At 62.8% G+C, this 25,150-nt stretch overlaps 2 protein-coding genes and 1 long non-coding RNA gene across 8 annotated transcripts in view; 1 reads left to right on the top strand and 2 right to left on the bottom strand.

Annotated features, from left to right (window-relative positions):
- Positions 1-34: 34 nt before the first annotated feature.
- ASF1B (anti-silencing function 1B histone chaperone) lies at positions 35-8,632 on the bottom strand. Of its 2 annotated transcripts, none has more exons than XM_089316548.1 (4): positions 8,391-8,632; positions 2,954-3,069; positions 1,781-1,874; positions 35-1,384 (listed from the first exon to the last, which is right to left on the bottom strand). In XM_089316548.1, exons 1-4 carry the CDS (start codon positions 8,497-8,499, stop codon positions 168-170), a joined length of 1,536 nt encoding a protein of 511 aa, XP_089172674.1. In that variant the 5' UTR covers positions 8,500-8,632; the 3' UTR covers positions 35-167. The 2 variants fall into 2 exon arrangements, with proteins under 2 accessions (XP_089172674.1, XP_051691779.1); XM_051835819.2 differs by having other exon boundaries at positions 745-1,384; positions 1,781-1,957.
- Positions 8,633-9,063: 431 nt separating this feature from the next.
- On the top strand, positions 9,064-10,086 carry LOC138845646 (uncharacterized). Of its 2 annotated transcripts, none has more exons than XR_011382862.2 (2): positions 9,064-9,190; positions 9,529-10,086. It is a non-coding gene; the product is annotated as an uncharacterized LOC138845646 (long non-coding RNA). The 2 variants fall into 2 exon arrangements; XR_016223397.1 differs by having other exon boundaries at positions 9,086-9,204.
- A 5,646-nt stretch (positions 10,087-15,732) lies between these two features.
- ADGRL1 (adhesion G protein-coupled receptor L1) overlaps positions 15,733-25,150 on the bottom strand; it is a 31,346-nt gene continuing 21,928 nt past the window's right edge. For all 4 annotated transcript variants that reach the window (XM_051835820.3, XM_070058887.2, XM_051835821.3 and 1 more), the window contains 14 exons: positions 24,945-25,128; positions 24,654-24,776; positions 24,208-24,422; positions 23,873-24,043; positions 23,461-23,670; positions 23,152-23,372; positions 22,996-23,062; positions 22,758-22,849; positions 22,058-22,226; positions 19,968-20,096; positions 19,772-19,868; positions 19,566-19,694; positions 19,395-19,412; positions 15,733-19,148 (listed from right to left, as the gene is read on the bottom strand). In XM_051835820.3, the coding sequence (XP_051691780.1) occupies positions 18,421-19,148; positions 19,395-19,412; positions 19,566-19,694; positions 19,772-19,868; positions 19,968-20,096; positions 22,058-22,226; positions 22,758-22,849; positions 22,996-23,062; positions 23,152-23,372; positions 23,461-23,670; positions 23,873-24,043; positions 24,208-24,422; positions 24,654-24,776; positions 24,945-25,128 (2,553 nt within the window). In that variant the 3' untranslated portion in view covers positions 15,733-18,420. The remainder of the gene's footprint in view (positions 19,149-19,394; positions 19,413-19,565; positions 19,695-19,771; positions 19,869-19,967; positions 20,097-22,057; positions 22,227-22,757; positions 22,850-22,995; positions 23,063-23,151; positions 23,373-23,460; positions 23,671-23,872; positions 24,044-24,207; positions 24,423-24,653; positions 24,777-24,944; positions 25,129-25,150) is intronic.

Genomic DNA, 25,150 nt, shown 5'->3' with positions numbered 1-25,150 from the left:
GACCGGGGCTCTGCTTGGGTTTCCCGCGGATGCTGGGCCCGGGAGCAGGGGGTTGCTGCGCCTTTACTGGGTCCCGGCCGTGGGCCCGGCCGTGGGCTGGCACCCGCGGTGAGGAGCTGGCACAGACACTGCTTCGCAGCGCGCCCCTCACCTCGTAGGTCCCGCGATCACGCCCCTGGTACGGACGCGGAGTCTGGGGGCACCGGCGCTGACTGTCCTGTCTGTGCGGGGAGCGGGCACCTGTCTGCCAGGAGCGGCCTGAGGACCGAGGGGCGGCGCCCCCGCCCCAGCATCTGACATCTGGGGCTGGGCCGGAGGGTGTGTTCCGCAGTCCCCCTCCCCGGAAGCCCCCAGCTGCTCTGCTTCCTGCTGCTAGCCGTGGCCATCCACACCAGCATCAGAGTGGCTAGACTGTCCTGGACGAAGGTGGACAGAGGAAGACCCCGGCCGGGAAGGGCTGCGCGCCCACCTGCTGCTCCGCGTGGCGAGGTCCCCGCTCTCCTGCGAACCCTGGGGACGTGGCCGGCCGCTCGAGCCACCCCCTCTGGCTGTGGGGTCATCCAGTAAGGCTGAGGACAGCTTCTGAGTGTTTCTGTGTGTGCGCCGGGATCATACTGAGTTCTCCCAGCGGACCAGCTTGGGGGGCTGACTGGCGCCCTGACACCTCTCCCTCTCCTGGCATCAGGTGGGGCCCCACCTGCAGCCCCGCAGGGACACAGGGCCAGCGAGGACAAGAGCAGGGGGTGAAGTCTCCACCAAGTGCTTTTTATTTGCAAACCAGCGAACATCTTTAATATAAACCCCCTTAAATACACACGGCAGCAGGCACAGCAGCAGAGGGGGGAGGGGCGCTCTCTGGGGTCTCCAGTGCTCCTTTGGCCCCAAGTCCCTGTGGCCCGTGAGAGCCAGGTGCAGGCAGCCCGGGGCGGAAGGGCCCTCATGTGGCTGGGCGCCCCCACACCCCGCCATCTCCCGCCTGGCAGCACCCAGGAGACAACAGAAAGGGGACAAGGGACAGCAGGAGGCCGGGGTGACGGCCTTGGGCAGGCACGGCGCGAGCAGGCACGTGCAGGCGGGAGTCCCTGCTGCCGCTCGGGGCCTGCAGAGCGAGGTGATCCACGGTGCCGGTGCCGGTGCCGGGTCCCAGGTGGGGCCGGCCAGCGCCGGGCTCCCCCACTTAGATGCAGTCCATGGAGTTCTCGGGAAGCAGGGCAGGGATGCAGCCCGGGAGCCCCATGCCCTTCACAGGGGTGCAGCTGAAGGGGAGGCCGCAGCCCAGGGCAGGGTCCTGGCTCTCCGCGGCCTCCAGTCTGTCCGTGTGGCTGTCCCAGTTGATGTGGAAGCGGGTGACTCGGGGGTTGGAAGTGAGGATGTTCCGCTGGAGCTGCGGCGGGAAGAGGCACCGTCATCCCTCGTCCTGGTCACCCCCGCTTGTGCGATGGCCACCAAGGACGTGCGAGAGCCACAGCGCTCCCGTCCGCGGGTTCCCTCCCCAAAAGTCCACGATAGCCTGGGCCTGGGGAGTCAGGAGCTCAACCTGGGGCTCCCATGGAGGTGGCGTCTGCGACATTTGATGCAGGGCTCTCGAGTGGGGTCTTAACTGCTGCGGCCAGCCCTCGCCCTGGGGCCGGCTCACCGCGCCTTTCCTGTACCAGGCCGGCACCGCCAGAACCGAGCCGTGCTGGGGAAATCTTGCCACGGTGACCGTGCTACAGGCCCACGGGGCAGGGCCCGCCCCGCCCTGCCCCACCCGCTGCAGGAGGCAGAGAGGCAGCCATACCTGGGAGAAGTCTGGCTTCAGGGGCGGGTTCTCCCGCAGCTCGGGGCTGGGATACTCGTTGTTGACGTAGTAGCCCACGCGGATGAACTCCTGTCTGTGGTAGGTGCAGGTGATGAGGACCACGGTCACGCCCACGGCATCGCTCTCTGGGATGAGGGATGGGTTGGGGGCATCGGCCTGGGTGGGGGAGGGGAGACACGTCCTGGGCTTCCGCCTTCTCTGCCGGCCACTGGGCCGGGAAGGGCTCAGGCAGGAGGCACCGGAAGTCATCCTGGGAGAGCCGGCCAGAGCCAGAATGCCGGGAGTGGCGTGAGGCCCCCTTGATCAAACACCACCGAGCATCAGGCGCTGACGAGCGCAGAGTACCTGGCCCCGGCCCCGGCCATCTCAGTGTAGACAGACTGGGCTCGCGGGTGGATCTGCTGCTGTGGGTGGGTGAGAGGCCCAGATGTGCCGTGACGGCAGGGCTGGAGGGGAGCGAGTCGAGAAGCTCAAGCTCTGGCGTTCTGACCCACCTGCCAAGTCTAGAAATCTACAATTTGTAAAAGAGCAAAAATAAATAAAGAAATAAACGAATGAAAATTAAGAAAAAGCTGTTGAGGGACAGAGAGAGGTCCCATCTGCTGGTTGGCAGCTCCATCCGGGTCTCCCAGGTGGGTGGCGGCACGCAAGCCCCTGAGCCCTGGCCGCTGCCTCCCAGCCCCAGGCACTCGTGTCCACCCAGGCCGCGAGCTCCATGCTCTGTGTCCGAGGGTCAGTTCACTGTTTTCAATTGCCCGAGGGCACCAGAGGCCTTCAGGAGCAAACACGTATGGGACGGCCCGACTCCTGCAGCTGCCGCTGGCTCCGGGGCTCTGAGACCAGCGAGCGAGTGTGAACCCGCCGGTCTGCAGCCACGTGGGGCTCCCCGAGGGCGCGCGTGTGTAGGGAGTGTGCAAGGGAGCTCCCCACGAGCTCAAGGGGAACCTGTGCTGTGAACAAACTGCACGTGCGTCTCCAAAAATTGGGGGTTGGGGGGGACGGGGGCCGAAGGCCTCCGAGCCGCAGGCGGACAACTCCTGAGGGCCGAGCAAGGATTGGAACCTGAACTTCTGCCGGCCGGGCCGGCCTTGGGTTTTGGGGGTCCGGGAGGCTGCGCCGGGGAGTCAGGGGCTCAGGTGTCTTATTTCTTACCTGGAAGACAAACATGTGCCTCCCTGCAGGCACGGGGCCCACCAGCACCGAGTCTAAGATCTGATCGAACTCCTCGCTCTCGGCTGAGCCCACGTAAATGATCTTCCACTCCAGGTCTGCAAGGACACGGGGGGCGGGGGGCCAGCAGGTTAACGAATTGGGGCCGTTGGCCGCCAGGCACCGGAAGGAGCCTTGTCATGAGGATTTGGACACGGCTGCCACACGCCGGAAGAGTCTGCGATCGGGTGCACCCGGGCCACAGGGGACAGGCAGTGCACAGGCCCTAGTGCTGGGGACGTGGCCCCTGCAGGCCTAGTTCTGCCCAGCAACCTTGCCTTTGGACTGCGGGAGACACCGTGGGCCACTGGGAGCCGGTGTGGCACTGACCTGCATGGCAGAGGCTGAATTAAGAACCACGTGCCCCGGCAGGGCCAGGGAAGGAGCGGCAGGCGCTTGGGTCATCTCGGGGCCCTGCCCACTGGGTGCTGGGCTCAGAGCAGCATCCTCTTTCACACACACGGCCCCGTGCCAGGGAACGGGAGGAGATTCCCTCGACAACTGGCGCGGGGCAGCAGATTCTGATCCACCCGGGAGAGAGCCAGGCAGCGCGAGGGGGGAGCCGGGCGGTCCCCAGCTCGCACAGGCCGGGGGCTCAGCACGCACACTTGGCATCGCAGCCAGGGCTGGGAGGGGGCGCTGCCCCCAGTCCCCTCGCCCCCCCCTTAAAGGCACACGAGCGAAGGAGGCCCTGCCCATCCGTCACAGGAAGCTCCTGGTGACCACTGCCTGTTGCAGGAGGGCCAAGTGTACCAGGGGCAAGGTCACGCTGGTACAGGGCAGCTTGGCAGGAGACCGCGGACTTATTTTAGCTTCTTTGAAATTACACAACGCCTGCAAGCCCCGGACAGCTGGGGGAGGGAGGGGGTTTCACAAGCTGTGATTTTCACAGGAAGTCAACTTGCTTGGAAGCTGCCCGGGCCCTTGGTCCGGCCGTCACACCAGAGCATCCAGCCTCGGACGCACACGCCAAGCCAGGGGCCCTTCCTGGGCAACACCCACTGCCGGTCCCTCTGCCATCACCCAGGAAGCTGGAACCCGGACAGGAAGCAGGTGGCCCACGGGCCATCATAACTGCTGCACGGGATAGCAGCCCCTACTCCCACTTTCTAGAATGGCTCACTGTTGGAACATCTCGTTCCAGGCACTCTCTCACAACCAGCAGAGTCACCAAGCACGTGTTTGATTAAGGTGTAAGGTGCAGGGGGGTCTGAAACATTGTCCCGCAGATGTCAACGTTTAGCGGCACAACCTAAACCTGCCACCCGCATGGGAGACCTGGGTGGAGCTCCAGGCTCTTGGCTTCCGTCGAGTCCAGTTCCTGCCGCTGCAGCCATCAGGGGAGTGACCCAGCGGCTCACTCGCTCCAACTCTGCCTTTCAAATACAGAAAGAAATCTTAGAAAAAGAGATGGCCAGTGCCGCGGCTCACTGGGCTAATCCTCCGCCTGCAGCGCCGGCATACCGGGTTCTAGTCCTGGTTGGGGCGCCGGATTCTGTCCCGGTTGCTCCTCTTCCAGTCCAGCTCTCTGCTGTGGCCTGGGAGTGCAGTGGAGGATGGCCCAAGTACTTGGGCCCTGCACCCCACGGGAGACCAGGAGAAGCACCTGGCTCCTGGCTTCAGATCGGCGCAGCACCGGCCGTAGCAGCCACTTGGGGGGTGAATCAACGGAAAAAAGACCTTTCTCTCTGTCTCTCTCTCTCTTACTGTCTAACTCTGACTGTAAATAAAAAAAAAAAAAAAATAAATGAAAAAAAAAGAAAAAGAGAGAAAAAAAAAGGTTGAGGAACAGCTGAAACCACTGGGAAAGACAGAAGATGCTGGAGCCGAGGGCGCACAGGTTGAGCTGACAGCAGGGACGTACGCCTGTGACTCCAGGTTGGGCACGGCTGGCCAGCCCTATCTGTGCGTCTCACCAACCATGGAGGAAAACATGTGAGGGCAAAAAACCCCACGTCATTGTTCTCTACACAATACACCTAGTTGCACAGTGTTTTCCCTGTGTTAGGGACTTCAAGGAACTGAGAAGAGATCTGAAGACCGTGCACAGGCTGTGTGTAAATACCACGCCTTACTTATCTGGAAGGCAAATCGAAGGTGGGGGCGGGGGTGGACATCTTCCAACTGCTGGTTCGCTCCACGGATGCTTCACCAGCCAGGGCTGGGCCAGGCTGAGGCCAGGAGCCAGGGGGCCAGGACCCCAAGGGGGCGCCCACATAGGTGCCAGGGGCCCAAGTGCTGCCTCCCAGGCGCACTGGAGTGGAAGCAGAGGAGCCAGGAGTCAGCCCGGCACTGTGACGCCCGGCACTGTGACGCCCGCCCGCGCGCCTGTGCCAGTTTATAAAAGGGACTGAGGACTTGGATGTCCTTGGGGGGTCTAACAGATACAGAAGGCGAAGGTGTGCAAACCTTTGGGGTCAGATATGGAGGGTGGGGAGACCTGGTACAGTGGGTGGGGCTCCTGATTCCACTCCCCGCCTACACGCACCCTGGGAGACAGTGGTGATGGCTCCAGTAATGGGGTCCCTACCACCCACGCGGGCGACCTGGATGCAGCGCCCAGTCCCAGCTGTTGCAGCCATTTGGAGAGTGAACCAACAGATGGGAGACCTCTCCATCTCTCGCTCAAAACAAAACAAAACAAACCAGCACTGGACATGGGATATCAATCACCAATTCAGGGCCAGCACTATGACGTAGCGGGTGAAGCCACCGCCTGCAGTGCTGGCATCCCATATGGTCGCCAGTTTGAGTCCCGGCTGCTCCACTTCCAATCCAGCTCTCTGCTGTGGCCTGGGAAAGCAGTGGAGGATGGTCCAAGTCCTTGGGCCCCTGCACCCACATGGGAGACCAGGAAGAAGCTCCTGGCTCCTGGTTTCAGATCAGCACAGCTCCAGCCGTTGCAGCCATTTGGGGAGTGAAACAGCAGATGGAAGATCTCTCTCTGTCACTCTCCCTCTCTGTAACTCTATCTTTTGAGTAAATGCTGATGGAAGAACTCCCTTCTCTCTGCCTCTGTGCCTTTCAAGTAGAAGAAATCAACCATTAAAAAAAATATAAAAACGCATAAGGGCCAGTGCTGTGGCCTAGCAGGTTGAGGCACTGCCTGCACCACTGGCATCCCACAGGGGCACTGGTTTGAGTTCCAGCTGCTCCACTTCTGATCCGGCTCCCTGCTAATGTACCTGGGATAGCAGCAGCGGATGGCCAAGGGTTTGGGCCCTTGCACCCACGTGGGAGACCTGGATGGAGCTCCTGGCTTTGGCCTGGCTCAACCTTGGCCGTGTGGTCATCTGGGGAGTGAACCAGCAGATGGAAGATCTCTCTGTAGCTCTGCCTTTCAAATAAAATAAGTTCTTAAAAAAATACCTACCAAATACAGGACATAACTGTATACACACAGTCTATCTAACTTCTGAACACGATTAAAGGCACGTCAATTACATTTTGTTCTGATCCCCAATTTTACAGGCTGAACCCCGCACAGGATACACCTCTACTCCGTATGACAACAAATGCAAAGCCAATGCTATGATTAAACACACGTTAAGAAAGTGATGGCCGGTGCTGTGGCACAGTGGGTTAAAGCCCGGGTCTGCAGTGCCGGCATCCCATATGGGTGCAAGTTCGAGTCCCGGCTGTTCCACTTCCGATCCAGCTCTATGCTATGGCCTGGGAAAGCAGTGGAAGATGGCCCAAGTGCTTGGGCCCCGGCACCTGAGTGGGAGACCTGGATGGAGCTCCTGGCTCCTGGCTTTGGATCTGTGAAGCTCCAGCCGTTGCAGCCATCTGGGGAGTGAACCAATGGACAGAAGACCTATCTCTCTCTCTGTAACTCTACTTTTCAAATAAATAATGAAACAAATATTTAAACAAGAAATCATTGTCGTTGAAGAATCTGTTTCCCATTTGTATTTATCTGGGAGTGACAGAGGAGAGAGACAAAGGCAGGCGATGGGGGGGTGGGGGGCAGAAAGAGCAGGATCTTCTACCCGCTGGTCCACTCCCCAAATGCCAACAGCTGGAGGTGGGCCAGGCCACAGCCAGGCGCCTGGAACTCCCCGTGGGTCTCCCGCGTGGGCGGCAGGGGCGCACAACAGCGCGCAGCAGCAGGAAGCTGGGTCGGAAGCTGCGCGTCCAGGACTCCAGCCGAAGCGGCGCTGCGATCCGGTGACCAGGCGGTCCGGAGCCGCAGTCTTCGAGCCGTACTGCCCGTGGCCTTGGCCTCGCGGGGCGCCTGCTGTTTCAGCTCCCTGAGGGGCTCCCCCGCTCCCCGCAAGCACACGCACCCCTGATGTACTCCGTGCGGCCCCTGGGAGTCAGGGGGCCCCCGACTGGGGGCTGGGAGAGGAAGAAGGAACTCAGAGGCGCCCCACACCAGGGTTGCCCAGGCTCCTGTCCCCAGACATCACGGCCCCAGCGACGCCCCGCCCCCCGCCCGGGACGCGCAGGGGGTCAAGGCGGGGGCTTGGCTCCTGGGCCGCAGGGCCCGGGGCGTCGCAGGCACCCACTTCTCAGATAGCGCCTGCTTTTAAAGCAGGCCTACGGCACCCCACCCGCGTCACCTGGGAACTCAGACGAGGGGCCCCTCGCCTCTCCTGCCGGCCTTTAAAGCGAGTCTCAACCCCCGCCAGCTTACACTTTTATTTCCGCCCTGCGTGTCCCAGAGAGCCTCCAGCCGGCTTACTCCACAGTCAGCCACAGGCGGCGGCCGCCCCGCGGGCCACCCCCCTGCCACCCAGCGGCCTCCCCGGCTCCGCCCTGGAGCTGAGCGCTGGGTGCACGCAGGCCTTGGCCCCGGCTGACCCCGGCGTGCGCAGGGCCCGGGGCTCCGGGTGGCTGCTGTGCCCTCCCGTGCGCCACGACCACCACCCCGCCGCGGGCCCCGGGCGCGCCCACCGCCCACCGGACGGCGTCGGGATAGGGAAGCCGCGGGAAGCCGGTCCGGGGCGCGCCCACCGCCCACCCAGGCCCACGGTCGGACCGGGAAGCCTCGGGAGCCGGGACGCCCCTCCACCGCCACCCCGGGGGTCGCAATGACCCCCGGACGCGGTCATTTAAACACTGGGCAGGGCACGGCTGGGGCGGACACGGGGGCGAGGAGGGCGGCAGGGGTGGGGAAGAGGCAGGGGGCGTGGGGGTCTCCGCCGGTGGATGCGCCTCTATCATTAGGAAGCGGTGCCTGGGAGGAGCGCCATTGCAAGAGAGGGGGGTCCTGGGGTTTGGGAGGGGGCGATGGGGGAGCGGGGGGGGCTAAGCGGACGGAGGGAGGGGGCCCCGGGGGGCTTCGGCCTGGCCACGGGGCGGCTCTCCACGGGGAGGTCGGGGTCAGGGTCGGCCCAGGGCTGGGGTGGGGGTCTCCGCACGGGTCCAGCCTCACCGTCCGCCAGGGCCTCACTGCACTCGAAGCTGATCTCGAACCGGAAGGGGCTGTGGAAAGGGCTCGGGTTCTCCAGCACCGACACGTTCAGCACGGACACCTTGGCCATCGTGTCGCCGGGAGCCGGGGTCGGGGGAGCGGGCAGAGGGGCAGCGTCACCGGCGGCCGCTCCCGCCTCCTCTCGCCGCGGACTGCAACGCGCACCGCGTCCGCGCGCCGCCTTCAAATCGCCGGCTCCGCCCTCTAGCCAATCACCGCAAACGCTCCGCGGCGGCGCGAGCGCCCCGTCAGCCAATCCGCGAGCGCCGCTGGCGCGCGCCCGGACTCCTCAAACCAATCCGCGGAGCTCCCTCTCCGCACGCGCGCGAGGGAGGCGGGACCAGCTGTGGGCTTCTCGCGGGGTGGCCGCGGGGAACCAATCCCCAGCGTCTCCGACTCGGATGGCGGGGGCGGGGATGGGCGGAGTCAGAGCCCGGCTCTCGGCCAATCCTGAGGGTTCCCGCACAGGCGGGGCCCGCCCCTTCTCGCAGCTTTTCCGAGAGACGCATCCTTGAGGGAGCAGCACCGCCAACGGCCGAGCGGTGGCGCGCGGCGCTCGCTTAAGAGCGTGGGAAGGGCGGGTACTCGCGGCCGCCGTGATTGGCAGGCAGGAGTGGGGCGGGGATAAAGCAGGCTTTTGGAGACCTAATTGGCTGAGGTGGCTGTGGGGGCGGGAGCAGAGGAAGGCGTGTCTGAGGATTCGCGGGAGAGGAGCGGAAGTCGGGGGCCGGCGCGGTGGAGGAGGCGCGGCGGGGATGCCGGTGCGTGTGTGCAGGTGGGCGTTTCGGGCCGGGGGCTCCGGCTGCTGAGGCCGTGCGCGGCCTGGGGGGTCTGCGGTGAGCGGACGCGGAGTCCCGGCCTGGGGAGTGGCGGTTCGGGTCCCGCTCCCGCCCAGTCAGGGACCGGACGGCTGCGGGGCCAGGGCCTAGGCGATCGTATTTCCAAATGTGTTATGGTGCATCCGAATTCCACCCCGAGCAGAGTTCTTAGCACGATGTTTTCTAGGCGTTTAACTAAACATTTATTTATTCTCACCTTGGTGAATTTTTTTTTTTTTTTTTTTTTTTTTTTGCGCCGTCCGTTCCCGACCCCGGGGAAGGCCGTACCGGGGACTCCGTCTCCGATGCTGGGAGGAAGAGGAGCTGGCTGCGTGATTGTCGCTGAACCCCAGATCCCAGCGCCAAGCCCCAGAGGCGTATCCTGCTTAGCGGGGAACCGAGATCTCTGCAGTGGGCCCCGAGGCCCCGTCTCGCGCCTGTCACCCTCCCCGCCCTGCCCCTGCCCACCCCCGGGCTCCCTCCTGCTGCAGGGCCTTGTGCTCCCTCTGGGGCCGGCGCTGTGGCGCAGTGGGTAAAGCCGCCACCTGAAACACTGGCATCCTATATGGGCGCCGGTTCGAGTCCCGGCTGCCCCACTTCCCATCCAGCTCCCTGCTGTGGCCTGGGAAAGCAGGAGAAGATGGCCCAGGTGCTTGGGCCCCTGCACCCGCGTGGGAGACCCAGAGGAAGCTCCCAGCTCCCAACTTCCAGGCGTTGCAGCCATTTGGGGAGTGAACCAGCGGATGGAAGACCTCTCTCTCTCTGTCTCTCTCTCTCTCTCTGCCTCTCCTCTCTCTGTGTAACTCTGACTTCCAAATAAATAAATATTAAAAAAAAAATCCAGGATTGTGTGCTGTGTTGTACAATTTCACAGAAATGTTGGCAGCCCGGGCCTGACACCAGGCCTGTTTGCAAGGCTGGCCAAGGCTGGCCCTCGGATGGTGTCTTCCCGCCCCCTGAAGGCTGAGGGCCTGAGGCTTTGTGCGAGCTCTGTGGTCTGTGTGGAATGCCTCCTTTCCAGCCGGAGTCTAAAGCTGGGGCTCCCGTGTGGCAGGGGCCCAGGCACCTGGGCCGTCTTCCACTGCTTTCCCAGGCGTATTCACGGGGAGCTGGGTCGGACGTGGAGCAGCCGAGGGCCTGGGGGGACTGTCCCGGCGCCCGGCTGGGATGCCAGCCCCCGCAGGCAATGGCTTCACCCGCTGTGCCGGGGCCGCAAACGCAGCTCTTGCACGTGCAGCTGTGAGGATCAGAACGAGACGAGACGAGATGAAGCGGAATGAGCCATCTGCCGGGACTCAGAGGAGCCGGGGTGGGTGGCTTCGGGAGAGAAAGCAGAGAGGTCTGTGGACGGGTTTCATCGCCCGCTCACCCCTCGGGACACCTGCGGTGTTTTCCATCGTGCGCAGGTCCAGGCAGGGCTGCGTCCTACGCTGGCTTGTGCTGGCATGCAGACATTTCTCACGGGGGTGGGAACCTCTTCCTTCCAGGGCCTGTTCCATGTTAATGACATCATCCGTAGGCCATACAAAGTGATCACCTGCGATCGTTGTATCCATTTCACAGGCAGCTGGGGTTAGGGTATAGCGGGCAAAGCCGCTGCTCCACCTCCCATCCAGCTCCCTGCGAATGACCCGGCTTGGAAAAACCAGCGTGAAATGGCCCACATGCCTTGGCCCCTGACAACCAGGTGGGAGACCCAGAAGAAGCTCTTGGCTTCAGCGTGGCCCAGTCCCAGCTGTTGCGGCCATCTGGGGAGTGAACCAGAGGATGGAAGATTCTCTCCCCTTCAAATAAATACATACATATTTAACAGGCAAGAAAAAGTGACTTGGCCAGCCTCCTACAGCCTGCAGGCCAGGCAATGCCGGCCCCTGCTCTAGGACATATATTTAAGAGTTGAATTGCTTACTTATATCTGTCACAAGCTTTTTGATTGATTTACGGCTGGGCCAAGCCAAAGTGAGGAGCCTGCAATTCCATCTGAGTTTCTCACGTGGGTGCAGGGGCCCAAGCGCTTGGGCCGTCATCTGCTGTCCCGGGTGCATTAGTAGGGAGCTGGATCAGAAGTGGAGCAGGAGCCAACGTTTGTGGCATAGCAGGTTAAGCCAGCATTGTATCCCATGTGGGCACCAGTTCGAGTCCCGTCCAGCTCCCTGCTAATGTGCCTGGGAAAGCAGCGGAGATGGCTCGAATACTTGGGCCCCTGCACCCACGTGGCAGATCGGGAAGCAGCTCCAGGCACCCTGGAGTAACCAAGTGAGCCACGGTGCCGGCCCCAATATTCAGAGTTTTTAAAAAAATTATTCCAATATCGTGATGGGGGCCAGTACTGTGGCCTAGTGGGTAAAGCTGCCACCTGCAATGCCAGCATCCCATATGGGTGCCAGTTCTAGTCCTGGTTGCTCCTCTTCCAGTCCAGCTCTCTGCTATGGAAGGCAGTGCAGGATGGCCCCAAGTCCTTGGGCCCCTGCACCCACATAGGAGACCAGGAAGAAGCTCCTGGCTCCTGGCTTCGGATCAGGGCAGCGCCGGCCCTAGCGGCCATTTGGGGAGTGAACCAACAGATGGAAAACTCTCTCTCTCTCTGTCTCCTCTCTGTCTCCTTTCTCTCTCCTCTCTCTCTCACTCTCTCTCCCCCCTCCCTCCCTCCCTTCCTCCCCCCTTAAATAAACTAAAAACATCACTGGAACCGTGGAGCTGCCAGTCTGTGTCTAGATTGTGGGTTGCTGTGTCTTGCTTTGGAAATCCTACCCCGAGGTGAATAAGACTTCCCATTGTGTTTTCCTCTGGAAGTTTTACTTTGCAGATTTAGCTTTAAAAGAAGGAAGGAAGGAAGGAAGGAAGGAAGGAAGGAAGGAAGGAAGGAAGGAAGGAAGGAAGGAAGGAAGGAAGGAAAAGAGAAAGGAAGGAAGGAAGGAAAAGAGGAAGGAAGGAAGGAAGGAAGGAAGGAAGGAAGGAAGGAAAGAAAGAGAGAGAGAGAAAGGGAGGAAGGAAGGAAGGAAGAAAGAGGAAGGAAGGAAGGAAGGAAAGAAGGAAGGAAGGAGAAAGGAAGGAAGGAAGGAGGAAGGAAGGAAGGAAGGAAGGGGAAAGGAAGAAGGAAGGAAGGAAGGAAGGAAGGGAGGGAGGGAGGGAGGGAGGGAGGGAGGAAGACCTACCTGGAATTTTGTTCCTCATGGAGTGAGATAAAGCTGTAATTTATTTTCTCCGCATGAATGACCCCTCGTTCCAGTTCCATCTCTCGATAATGCAGTGGTTCTTAAAGTGTGCTCCCCGGAGAGTCCCCCAAGACCCTCCCAGGGACCCGCCGCCCCGCCGTGCAAATCCTGTGTAGCAATGCCCTTGAAGAAGCAGCAGCAGAAGGCATTGCTTAGGTTAAAGCCCCGAGCCGTGAGCCCCGCTGGTTCTGGTTTTCAGGGCGGCCAGATGGGGAGGTTCCCACAGAACTCGTGCTCAGCACGGGTAAAGCACTCGGACCCTTCTTTAAGCAGAAGTGAGACTGGCAGGTTTTTTTTTTTTTTTTTTTTTTTTAAGGCTATTTATTTGAAAGGCAGTTACGCAGAGATCTTACGTCCTCTGGCTCACTCCCCAGATGGCCGCAATGGCAGGGCTGGGCCAGGCGGGAGCCAGGAGCCAGGAGCCTGGAGCCCCCAGCCCCCTCCGTGTCTCCCACGGCGGTGGTGGGAGCCACCTTCCACTGCTCCCCCAGGTGCATTAGCAGGGAGCCCGAGCAGCCTGTGCTCGGATACGGGATGCTGGTGTTGCAGGCAGCAGCGCTAACCTAACCCAGGTCCCACAGTGCACGCCCCAGGACACTTTTAAGAATGACAGACTAGGGGCCGGCGCCATGGCTCACTAGGCTAATCCTCCGCCTAGCGGCGCCGGCACACTGGGTTCTAGTCCCGGTCGGGGTGCCGGATTCTGTCCCGGTTGCCCCTCTTCCAGGCCAGCTCTCTGCTGTGGCCAGGGAGTGCAGTGGAGGATGGCCCATAGTGCTTGGGCCCTGCACCCCATGGGAGACCAGGAGAAGCACCTGGCTCCTGGCTCCTGCCATCGGATCAGCGCGGTGCGCCGGCCGCAGCGCGCTGGCCGTGGCGGCCATTGGAGGGTGAACCAACGGCAAAGGAAGACCCTTCTCTCTGTCTCTCTCACTGTCCACTCTGCCTGTCAGGAAAAAAAAAAAATATATATATATATATATATATATATATATATATAAAAGAATGACAGACTAGGGGGCGCCACCGCCTGCAGCGCCGGCATCCCATATGGGCGCTGGCTGGAGTCCTGGCTGCTCCACTTCTGACCCAGCTCTCTGCTGTGGCCTGGGAAAGCAGTAGAAGATGGCCCATGTCCTTGGGCCCCTGCACCCACGTGGGAGACCCGGATGGAACTCCTGGCTCCTGCCTTTGACTTGGCCCAGCCCTGGTCCTTGCAGCCCCTTGGGGAGTGAACCAGAGGATGGAAGATCTCTCTCTCTCTCTCTCTCTCTCTCTCTCTCTCTGTGTCTCTGTCTCTCTCTCTGTGACTCTGCCTTTCAAATAAATACATAAATACATGAAATCTTTAAAAAAAATGACCCAGATTGTTCCCCTGAGATCTTTGCAGAGATCTGCCCAGAGTCAAAGTGGGAGCCGCCCACTTCGAGGCCAGCGGCCGGCACTTTGTGTCCCTCTGTGGTCTGTGGGAGTCCAGCTGCTTCCATTCAGCCATCCAGTAATGAGCTACACAAATATGAAACAAAGAAGAAAAGGAAACGCCATTCTTCTAATTTTAAAAATAATAGTTATTTTTCACAAGGAATTTGTTAATACAATGGATTTATTAGTTACTTTTCATTTGTTAATACACTTTTGAATTTCTCAGTTTAATTTTTTTTAAGATTTTATTTATTTGAGAGGCAGAGTGACTGACAGAGAGAGAGGTCTTCCATCCACTGGTTCACTCCCCACGTGACCGCGGTGGCCGGCGCTCTTCCTCACCGATGGTTCTGCTGGCTGCGTGGGTTCTGTCTAAGGGGACGTGCGCAATTCGCCCAGCCTCCCCAGTGCTGAGGGCTCGACCTTGCTGCCCTGTTGCCACCCCCAGGAGTGCCCACCGTCTCACGCGCAGGTCCCTGGGGCCTGTGCCCAGGAGAGCACTGCTTGGCTCCAAGTGAGGGCTGCGACCCCGGGGGCAGAGGCCAAGGGTGGTGCAAGACATCTGGGCAGGGCGGGTGGAAAAGCCGACCGGCCGTGGTGAGGATTCGCTGCATCCTGGGAGCACACTGCCAGCCTCCAGAGGGCAGCTGCGCAGGGGCGAGGCCTCGGTGCAGTCACGTGTCATTAGCAGAGTGCACGAAGGGTGTCGAGGGTCCGAGTGCTGGAAGGGCGTGGCGCGCCAGCCAGCGTTCCCATCAGAGGAAGTCCCTTAACCATCCCGGCTGCAGTGGCGGTGGCGACCCTTGCCCTCGGAGGGTCAGGAGAGGAGACAATGCCCAGCCTGAGCGTGTGGCTCCTGTCCACGCGCAGGTGCACAGCGGCGGCAGCCGGTGTGTGTGGCGAGAGTGAAGGCACCAAGGCAGAACTGGCTGTGCTGTGCCGTCTCTCCCTGGGCAGGCCCACAGGCTTCTTCTTTTTTTTTATTTTATTTACTTATTTAAAGGCAGAATTACAGAGAAGCAGAGAGAGAGAGAGAGGTCTTCCTTCTGCTGGTTCACTCCCCAAATGGCTGTAATGGCTGGAGCTGCACGGATCTGAAGCCAGGAGCCAGGAGCTTCCTCTGGGTCTCCCAAACAGGTGCAGGGGCCCAAGGACTTGGGCCATCTTCCACTGCTTTCCCAGGCCACAGCAGAGAGCTGGATCGGAAGTGGAGCAGCTGGGACTTGAACCGGCGCCCATATGAGGTGCCAGCACTGCAGCTCGTGGCTTTACCCGCTATGCCACAGCCCCAGCTCCCCCAGGCTGCTTCAGTTGGGCCTCAGCCCCAGTACCGCACGTGGGTTGGGGGCCGTGGGTGGAGGTGCTGCGGCTGCTGCACGGGACAGCCTGCATGCCATATCGGAGCGCCTGCTTCTGGTCCAGCTTCCTGCTGATGTGCGGACAGAGAGAAAGGCCGTGCAGGGCTGGTGCAGCTCCCAAGAGGGCGCCCGTGTCCGTGTGTGAGGCTGGAGTGGCAGGTGGTCGCTGCAGGGCCGTGCCAGCCCCCCGTGTTCACCTTGGCCTTGGCTCTGTGCGGGCGAGGAGGCCACTGGGGGGTTGAGCAGAGGGGTAGACGGCTCCCAGGAGCAGACTGCTTTCCGTGTTGAGGGGGCCCACAACGGCTCAGGCGGAGACACAGGGGGTGCACCCCGGAGCGTTTGCAGATTCTAGAGAAACTGCCCGCCACGTGCCCAGCCAGGCCTCTCTGCCCAAGGTCCCCAGAGCTGGGGTTCAGGCCGCTCTGGGCTGCCCCCTGTGGGTCTCCCCAGCCCAGCTTCCCACCACCAGTGAGCCACACCACGCTCGTCCTTCCAAGAAATCTTAATTTCTTTATTGTTTGACTTTTTGACTCAACAATTTTTTTTAAAGTTTTTGTTTTTTTCTGAAACGTTCTTGTTGTTATGAGCCTTTTTGTTTTGTTCTCGTTAAATGCACTCGACCCAAAATTGGTTTGGCATATCGAAAAGGAGACCAAGGGAGGGAGGGAGCGGGGAGGGGTGGGGGAGGCCCGAATGGACAAAAATTGGAATGAGAGACACTGGGAGAGAGGCGGAGACGTTAGGAGGAGAAGGCAGGGGGGAACCAACAGAAGGAGAAAACCCAGAGAGAAAGAATTGAGATTTAGGAGCAAATGAATTTAGGAGCCCAAGGAAGGGAGGAGAGGCAACCATGACCCTTCTCTGTTATCATCCCGGCTGGGGCGGGGGCGTCAAGGCACCAGGTCTGGTGGGGGTCGGGGCTGGGGAGGGGGATACCTGGGCTCGCAGGGGTGGCTCTGCCCCAGACGGCAGCAGCACCCAGCCCCACCAGGGGGCCTCAGAACCCGGCTGGAACGGGAGCCAAGGGCCCCCACTACACCCTCTTCCCCTGATTGTCCATGTATGGAGAGAGGAGGGCCGGCAAAGGAGAGGATGACTCTGTACCCCCAGCCCCCTGCTGTCCAGCCTGCTCCCACGCTGGGCCCACTCCCCATCCGCCCCGTTTCTGCCTCTCTGGGGGGGGGGCCCTAGCCGCCCCCTCCACACAGTGGAGCTAGAGGCCCAGCAGGGTCTGGGAGCTGCCGCCTGCCCCACCCCTTCCGTCCTCCTCCCCATCTAGACCTTGCCCTTGGTCTTCCGGTGAAATGGGTTAAGCCTTCCTACCAGAAAAAGCCCCAGATGAACTCCACCCTGCCTTCTCCTTGGGACAAACCACCGTCTTTGGTCTGACCCCTTCTCCCCTGGGTGATGGGGACAAGCCCGCCCCAGCTTCCCCGGGAGAAAGGAGGGGGCTTTCTAGCAGCAAAAAGGGTCCCTCCAGCCACCTACCTGTCCCTTTCCCCCAGTTTCTTCCTAGAGCCCCACCCCCTTCACCCAAAGTTCATGGCAGCAGCAGGCTGAGACCCGGAGATGTGTTTGAAAACTCATGGCACTTGTGAGAAAAGAGGGAGGGGCAAGAGACAGGGAGGGGTCGGAGCCGAGGTGGAGAGGGCTGGCAGGTGTGGCGACCGCGACGCTACCCCAAGGGTTGGGGGGGAGGGGGCCGAGAGGTACTCTGGAGACTGGGGGCGTGGGCGTGCTGGCGCCTGGCTTCGCGGATGAAGGGCTGTGGGCAGGTGGGCGCCGCTGCTCCCCTCTCGCCCAGCCACGCCCAGCGCCCCCTGACCCTCGGGCCCCCTCCGACCCCTCCCCCGCCCCCCAGGAGCAAAGTACAAGAAGCAGGAACGCAAAAGGGGTAGCGCAGCCATCTCGGCAGAAAGCATCTTTGGGCGTGAGGGTGTCTCCCCTGGGCCAGTGGGGAGGGGAGGGGCAGACAGGCCTCTGGTCCTGGGGCAGGCAGTGAGGTACACGCCCCAGGAGGGCTGACGGACGGATGCCAGGGGCGGGCAGGAGAGGCGATGACACGCGGCGGGCGGGAAGGAAACAGGTTCTTTGTTTCGCTGTTGCTTCGAGATCGTGGCGTCTGTCTCTGGATTGTAAAAAGCTGCTCTGGAGGCCCGCCCGCCCCGGCCGGGATGCACACGTACACACAGAAGTCCTGGCTGCCGGGGCCGGGCGGCGCGCTCCGCTCCGCAAGGCCGGGGCTGGCCCGGGCCGCAGGCTCCCGGTGGCTTCAAGTGATGAGATTTTCTTTTTTTTGTCTTTTTTTTTTTCCTTTTCCATTTCGTTGAAATATTTACAGCAATAGGAGAGGAGGAGGAGAGAGGAAGGGGTTACGAGGGCCCCCCTAGGGGGAGATCCAAGCCCAGGACCCGCTCCCCGGGGAGATCCGGACCCCAGGTCTCCCCAGATCGCTGAGCCCACAGGACTGGGAACCGCCCAGATATGGCCACCCCTGTGGGCTGAGGGGCCCTGCGGGGACTTGTGCTTCATCAGGAGTCGTCCCAAGGGAGGGGGTCATTGGGTGCATTCTGGGAGGGCTGCCTGGCGAGGGGGAGGAGCTTCGGGGCAGGTTCGCCCTGGAAACCGATAGCTGCCGCCACCACCACCACCGGCCGCCACCACCCGTCCCCCTCGCCCTGGGCCTTCTCCTGGTCTCCAGGGAGCAGGGGACGGTGGTGTAGGAGGAACCTGTCCGTCCGTCCGTCCTGCCCCGCTGCTCCCTCCAGGCGTGGCTGACGGGGGGGCCGTGGCACCACCCTGGGAGGCTGCACCTCCCCACCGGAGCCTTCATTTCCCTCCTGGGGTGGTGGGGCAGGAAGAGGAGGGGGCGAGGGGGGAGGCAAGAGACGGGCGGGCACCCTTGCGATGTCTCCCTCCTCACGCCCCCGGGGACCTCCGGGCTCCTCCTCACTGCACATCCCCCGAGTACAGCTGGTGCATGTGGCTGGTGGGAAACCCTGTCTGTGAGCCCTGGCCCCTCGGGCGCCCCAAGGGGACCGCAGGGCCCGTGGCCGAGGGGCGCTGGGAGAGAGTGGCCCACCAGCCACTGCCTCCCTCGGTCTCCCTCTCCCACCAGAGCTCGGCCCAGGGCTCCCTCCCCGGCCTGGGCCACCAGCCCCTGGTCCGTGAGGTCCCCTCAGAGACTGGTGACCAACTGCATCTGCCCGTCCCCGTCGGGCCCTGGCCCCTCCAGGCCCGGGGCTGCCAGGTAGCCCTCGTGGCTGGGCCTCCGCACCTGGTAGTAGCCCTGCAGGGGGTTCCGGGCCACCAGGGCCGGCGGGCGCGAGGTGTAGTAGATTTCGGGGGGCCCGGGGGGCGCGGGCGGGGGTGGGGGCAGGGCCTCGCTGGGCCCCTCAGGGCTGCTGTCCGGGTAGGAGGGCGAGTCCCGCAGGTTGGCCCCGCTGGCATAGAGGGAGTCCCGGCCCGGCGGGGAGGAGAGGGGCCTGCTGGTGGCGCCGTCCTCCGCCGTACAGCTCTCCGACTCGTCCAGGTCGCTCTGGTACAGCACCGACTGGGCCCTGGGCAGCAGCAGCGGCTCCTCCAGGGCCTTGTAGAGAAGTTCGATCTCGGCCCGGTCAGCACCCCCGGGCCCGCCTGCCTCCTCCTCACTGGTGCCCCCCGGCACGGGCGGCACGGGGGGCTCGGGCGGCGGGGGGGGCCCCTTGGCCCCGCTGCTGCCGCCCCGCAGGTTGCTGTGCACCAGCTCCGAGATGATCATCTTCTCGAAGGCCGCCGCGTCAGCCAGGCTCCGGCCCCCGTCCCCCGGAGGGAAGTCCCCGCTTCGCAAGGAGTAGCTGTTGTTGAAGTTGCCATTAAGGGGCAGGGTGTCCATGCCACACGCGTCCCGACCGCCCAGGGGGTGCTCTGCAGGGGAGGAGGGGGAGCCAGGCTCCGTCAGCGCCGGAGGAGGGCGGGGGGCGCACTGAAGACCCACCCCCGCTTCCTCTGCCCAGGCCCAGCCCACAAGGCTGTCACCAACGTCTGCTTGCTCATCCCAAAGTGTTCCCCTCCCGGCCTCAGAAACCTGACCAGCAAAGAATCACACTTCATCCAAAAAACAAAAACAAAACAAGACAAGACAAAACAAAACAAAACCAAAGTCACACTTACTGGGTTCCCGGTAGCTCCCTGAGGTGCCAGGCAGGAGAGAAGAGAGAGAAGCTGTGAGTCAGCCCAGAAGGCCCCGTCCAGGCTCCAGCGAGGAGGGAGGGGTGAGAACGCCCCTGCGGCCACCCTGCCTCCCACTCTGCCCCGCTCACCTCGCCCCCTGGGCGCTCTCACCTGGGGAGTTGAAGACCGGAGGCGAGGAGGGATTGAAGCCCACCGACTCGGCGATGAGGGTGTTGTAGGGGCTGGTGCCCCCACGGGGCTGCAGCACGGGGTTGGTCAGCAGGTGGTTCCCCATGGTACCTGCCCGAGGGGTCAGAGGTCACCAGGCGGCCCCCATACCGCGGGCCCGGTGCGGGGTGAGAGGGGCGCTGTCTCACCGCGGTTCAGGGTGGGGGTGCTGTTGATGTCGCCGGCCATGAAGGACGACTCGGTCTGTTTCCTCACCGTGTCGTTCCACATCCTCCGGATCCGGCTCTGGGGGACAGAACCCGGGTGACGCGGGGTCCCCGGGACCCGAGAGAGCCAGGCCGCGCCCCGCCCCTACCTCTCGGGCCCCAGGGAGCCCCCCAGTACCTGCGTCCCTGTGTAGTAGCGGGTGTTGCTTCGCATGGCTGAGGTCTTGAGGGAGCCGTGGGTGCCCCCAGGCGGGGCGCGGATGCAACAGTAGGAGTGACGCAGGCACTTGCTGTACTCCTTGTGCACCTGGGGAGTGTGGGGACGTTCTGGGACCCAGCCGTCCTCACGGGCCCGTTTCCTGTCCCGGCAGCCAACGGGGGCCGCACCAACCTCACTGTCGGCCTCGCCCTCTCCTGCCCCATCTCCGTGCTCATGGACTGTTCTGCACACACTTGCTCAACAGAGCCGCAGTGAGCAAGGTGCAGGGCGGGGCTGGAGACGGTACAGAACACAGCACACCCGTCTCTGGCTCTCAGAGCCTGCCTGACGAAACGCTGACAGAATGCAGACACAAACACAAACGACAGGGCAGCAGGCTAAGCCACCCTTGGGATGCCGGCCTCCCCCATCCGGGCACCGGCTCAAGTCCTGGGTATTCCATTCCAGCTCCCTGGAGGCGCCCGGGCCTCCGTAAGCCACGTGGGAGACCCGGATGAAGCCCCGGGCTCCTGGCTCTGAACCTGCACGCAGCCTCCCACAGATGTGAAGTCATCGCCAGGGGAGCTGGAGCCCCCACCACGACTCAGCGCTACGTAGGTAGCAGCTGTGCCACGTCGTTCAGGGAACGGCGACAAAGACCTGTACGAGTTCCATACAGATGCAGTTCTCCCCATACATTTATCTTTCCAAAAAAAAAATGAGAGGCAAATAGAGAGAGCAAGCCTCCCATCGCTCCCATCAGCCAGTTCATTCCCCCAAATGCCCAAAATGGCCGAGGTCAGCGTCAGCCAGGCTGAAGGCAGCGGCTGGGGACTCCGTCCACGTCTCCCGCGTGGCTGGCAGGGACCCCGATACTTGAGCCATCACGGCTGCCTCCCAGGGTGCGCACTCAGCAGGAAGCGGGAATCCGACGTGGAGCCAGGCACTGCCACACAGACACCTGCCCATTTCCCACGTCTGCCTAAGCTCTCGGAAGCACCTGCTATTGATCGGCGCGTGCCGGGCGTGGAGGGCTGACTGCACACCTGGCAGGAGGCGCCACCGCGGTGGCGAGTGCTGCGGACCGGCTGTGGTGGGGAGGGGATACAGCGGTTCTGGTTCTGGCGAGGGTGTGGTTTGTGAGTCTAAGTAGGTGACTGGCGTTTTGGCCAAGACCTTAAATAAGGCGGCAGGCCCTGAGGGTGTCTGGGCTAGGGGATCAGGGGCCATGCCCGAGGTTGCCCGTGTGGCTGGGAGAAGCCCAGGTCAGACCCTAAGGGTGTTGCCGTCTCTGACGTGGGGGCCACACAAGGACCTCGGCTTTGGCAGTGCCGCAGAGCGGCCAAGGAACAGTTCTGAGCAGAACAGGGGTGCAGCTAGGATTCTTGTGGTCGCAGCCTCTGCTGGCCCCCGAGGTCAACAAGACCCTCACTCCAGCTCCTTACTCTGGTCTAGAATGTGCCACGTGGACGCCGGTTCCACACTGCTGCTGCTGTCGCCTTTTTTTTTTTTTTTTAAAGACTTTTTCATTTGAAAGACAGAGAGAGAAATCAATCTCCCGTCCACTGGTTCACTCCCTAAAAGGCCCCAACAGCCAGGAAGGAAGCCAGGAGCTTCATCCGGGTCTCCCACGTGGGTGCAGGGGCCCAGGCACTTGGGCCATCGCCTGCTGCTCTCCCAAGCACATTAGCGGGGAGCTGGACCGGAAGTGGAGTGGCCGGGACTCAAACTGTGATGCTGGCCACGTGAGCAGCAGTTCAGCCCGCAGACCACAGCGCGGCCCCCTCTCTTCTGTTGTAAACACTGAAGATTCCGATTTCCAACCACCACCAGACTCACGGCTCCTTCCAGAACTACACATCATTTCGGGACAGCAGCCCCCAGGGGCTCCCTCCAGCAGGCCTGACTCGCGCCCCCACGGCGGGGAGGCACTGTGCGCCCACGGCTCTGAGTCGCCGTTCACGTCTTCTTTGTTTCCCAGAACCCTCTGCGCTCCTGGCTCCAGTCCCCCGACCGCAGGCTCCCCTCCGTCGCACCCAGAGCTGTTGCAGGGGCCACGCCCGCCTCACCTTTTTCTGTAAGGCGCAGTGAAATACGAAGATGAAGACGCCCTGGAAGGCATTGAAGGTGGTGAAGAGATAGGCCATGACCACCGACTCCTTGTTGATGAAGAGGAGCCCGAACGCCCAGGTGAGCCCCAGCAGGAAGAGCAGCGCGATGGCCCCCAGGGCCCAGGACCTAGGGGTGGGCGACAGGCATGGCAGAGGACCTGCCCCTGGGCACAGCCTCCGCCCAGGGTCCCCGCCATGTGCCTCCTGTGGAGCGAGGACAGCCCTCGGGCGGGCGCGGGCAGCATCTGCAGAGACCCTGCCCGATGCGGGAGCTTGGAGCTCCAGGTCCGGGGACGCAGTCTTCCCCAGGGACACGGGTGGCCCGGCCCGGCCCAAGGGGCAGGCACTGATGTGGGGGTTGGGGGCTTCTTAGGACTGTGTTTTCAGGGCCTCAGTGGACGCGGGCTTGGCATCTGCTCTCACCCTAGGCCTTTACAGCGCTAACACCACAGGGTGGCAATCCCAAGGGTATGCTTTCCTTTTAAAAGGCGTAGAGAGACAGGCAAGAGACACCTTTGTTCACTCCCCAAATGCCCACGACAAGCAGAGCTGGGCCAGGCCGCAGCCAGGAGCCCAGAACCCGATCCAGATGCTGGCATGTCAGCAGGGACCCCCGTGTAGGAGGCTGGCTGTGGCACGGGGTGGCAGGGGCACTCACTTGATGTTGTCGAGGCGACTGGAGTCGGGCTTGAGGACAGAGGAACTCCGGATCATCTTGTGCAGGGTCACCATGAGAAACACCAGGTTCACCTGGGGGGGGGGGCGGGCACAGCAGCTGGGCTGAGCGGCCCCCCCGCCGGCTGCTCAGGTCCCACGTTGTTTTCAAACCAGCCCCTCCCCCTAAAGGCTCAGGGAGCCGGCAGGGGGGCTGGGGGCCGGGGGTCTGCCCAGCTTACCACGATCACAAACGAGACAGGCCCGATGAAACTCCAGATGAAGTAGTTGTCCACCCGGAGCCAGCAGCTGTAAAGGAGACGGGGCCACGGTCGAGAGGGGGCGAGGGGCGCTGGCGACTCCCCGGGGGGCCGGGCAGGAGGAGGGGAGACACTCACGCCTTCTCGGTGCCGTAGCTGCGGTAGTCGATGGCGGCCGCGATGCCCACCACCAGGGCCGGGAAGCAGTAGCCGCCCACGTAGTAGTACTTGGTGCGGGAGTACTCGCTCTCGAACACCTCCACCAGCAGCAGGTACAGGTGCACGCCCTCCAGGCACAGCCAGGAGAAGGCAGCCAGGAAGAAGTAGTGCAGCAGGCCAGCAAAGATGGGGCAGGCGATCTGGGGGCAGCCCGGGCGCACACGTCAGTGGCCGCCCCAGCCCCCGCCCCGGGCGCCCCCGGCCGGGCCGGCCCCTGCCCCGGCCCACCTCGTACTGCGTCTTGTCTATCCCGACCAGGAAGAGCAGCTCGGCCAGGAAGAGGTTAATGCAGAGGTTCTTGTGGATGGTGTTGCGGTCGGTCTGCAGCCCCCGAAGGAAGCAGAAGGTGGAGATGCAGATGGCCAGGCACACCAGCGAGATCACGATGCCCACCCACGTGATGACCGACAGCAGCAGCTCGTTGATGCGGCCCTGGTACTGGGGGACAGGGCCGGGGGCGCGCTCAGGCCTCTGGCTGCGGGGCCACGGTGCACCAAGCCCCAGGACGACACGGGCGACACCAGCTCGCTTCTCCAGAGGGCCTGACCCAACCCTGACCGGAGAGGACCAGGGCGAGACGGGTGGGGGCCGGGCCGCCTTCCCTGGCACCACCCCCCTCTAGGGAGCACGCAGAGCTTACGATCTCGCGGTGAGCCATGAGCACCGCGAAGTTGGTGAGGTGGCTGCAGGCACACGTGGTGTGGGTCTTGTTGGACTCCACCAGGCGGCAGCCCTGGGTCGACCAGTAGCCCAGCATGGATCGCTCCGAGTAGTTCCAAAAGGAGCAGTTGGCGTTGAAATGGTTCTTGGCCTGTCGGGCGGTGGCGGCCGGGGTGTCGGAACCAGGGAGTTCTCATCCCAGCCCTGACACCCAGCTTAGGGGACAGCGTCGGGGGAGTGTCCGGGGCCTCTGTCCAGCATCGGGGGGCCGGGTCTGCAGTGTGGGGGGACAGGTGGGGGGGGCACAGCGCTCACCTCCAGGTGGGCCACGGTGAAGATGACAGGGTCCATGAGGAAGACGCGGCTGGACTCCTTGTTGATGGACGCCGCGATGACCTGCGAGTTCACCACCAGGGAGGCGCCCCCGGGGCCGCCCGCGCCCGCCTCGCCCGCCAGCTTCACCGTGGCGTTCTCCGTGGACAGGAAGAGGCCCAGGTTGTTGTAGAGAATGAAGACAACCTTGACCACTCCTGGGGGCACAGCACAGGGCATGGGTGGCTGCCCTCAGCCGGCGCGCGCCGCGGCCTGCTGTGCAACCCTGGGTGAGTCCCTGGCCCCCCAGTGCCTGTGAGCTCCAAGGGCCCGCTGGGCACCAGCCCTGCAAACCTAGGGCTCTGGAGGGCGCTCCGGGGCCCCTTGCGGTGCATGTGAACAGTGTGTGGCACGCGGCAGGGACGGCGGGGTGGAGCCGGGGCACTCACCGTTGCGGCTGTTCTGCTTGATGGTGTTGGCAGACAGCTGGATGGAGTTCTCGCTCGGGTACTCCTGGGGGAACACCAGCTCCTGCACTTGACCTTCCGTGTTCAGGACGGTGACCTCCAGGACTGTGGGCACAGGGCACAGCGGGCCACGCCCAGTTGGGACCTGTTCCCCAGCTGGGGGCCCTGCTGCAGCAGCAGGTTCAAGGTTGAGGGCCAGGGCAGTGGGGGGCAGGTATTTCCCACGGTCTCCAGGCTGGGCAGCGCCGGTCCCAGGGTGCCCACAGCACTCACCCACATTCTGCTTGGCGGCCAGGAAGCGTGCGGGCTCCCGCACGTTGTCAGCCAGCAGGAAGGCCCCCTCTTCCAGGACGTCCAGGAGCATGGTGGCCGTGTGCACCTGCTCCGTGGTGTTCATGTCCTTCCAGGACTCCAGGGCCTCGGGCCGCAGCAGGTTGTCCACCGTCTCCACCACAGCCTGCAGGGGCGGGGAGGGGTGT

This window comes from Oryctolagus cuniculus, chromosome 16 (assembly GCF_051225735.1).
Source record: "Oryctolagus cuniculus isolate XC-2025 breed Fujian yellow rabbit chromosome 16, ASM5122573v1, whole genome shotgun sequence".
NCBI classification, from domain to species: domain Eukaryota; kingdom Metazoa; phylum Chordata; class Mammalia; order Lagomorpha; family Leporidae; genus Oryctolagus; species Oryctolagus cuniculus.
Note: the sequence above shows the minus strand (reverse complement) of the source record. Positions and strands in the feature narration are given on the sequence as shown.

Excerpts from the sequence above, each read along its gene's own strand:
- ASF1B (XM_089316548.1), bottom strand. The coding sequence starts at position 8,499 with ATGGCCAAGGTGTCCGTGCTGAACGTGTCGGTGCTGGAGAACCCGAGC. Across the intron at positions 1,875-2,953 it reads GGCACATGTTTGTCTTCCAG|ACAGGAGTTCATCCGCGTGG; the intron begins GTAAGAAATAAG and ends CACCTACCACAG. Across the intron at positions 1,385-1,780 it reads TGAAGCCAGACTTCTCCCAG|CTCCAGCGGAACATCCTCAC; the intron begins GTATGGCTGCCT and ends TTCCCGCCGCAG.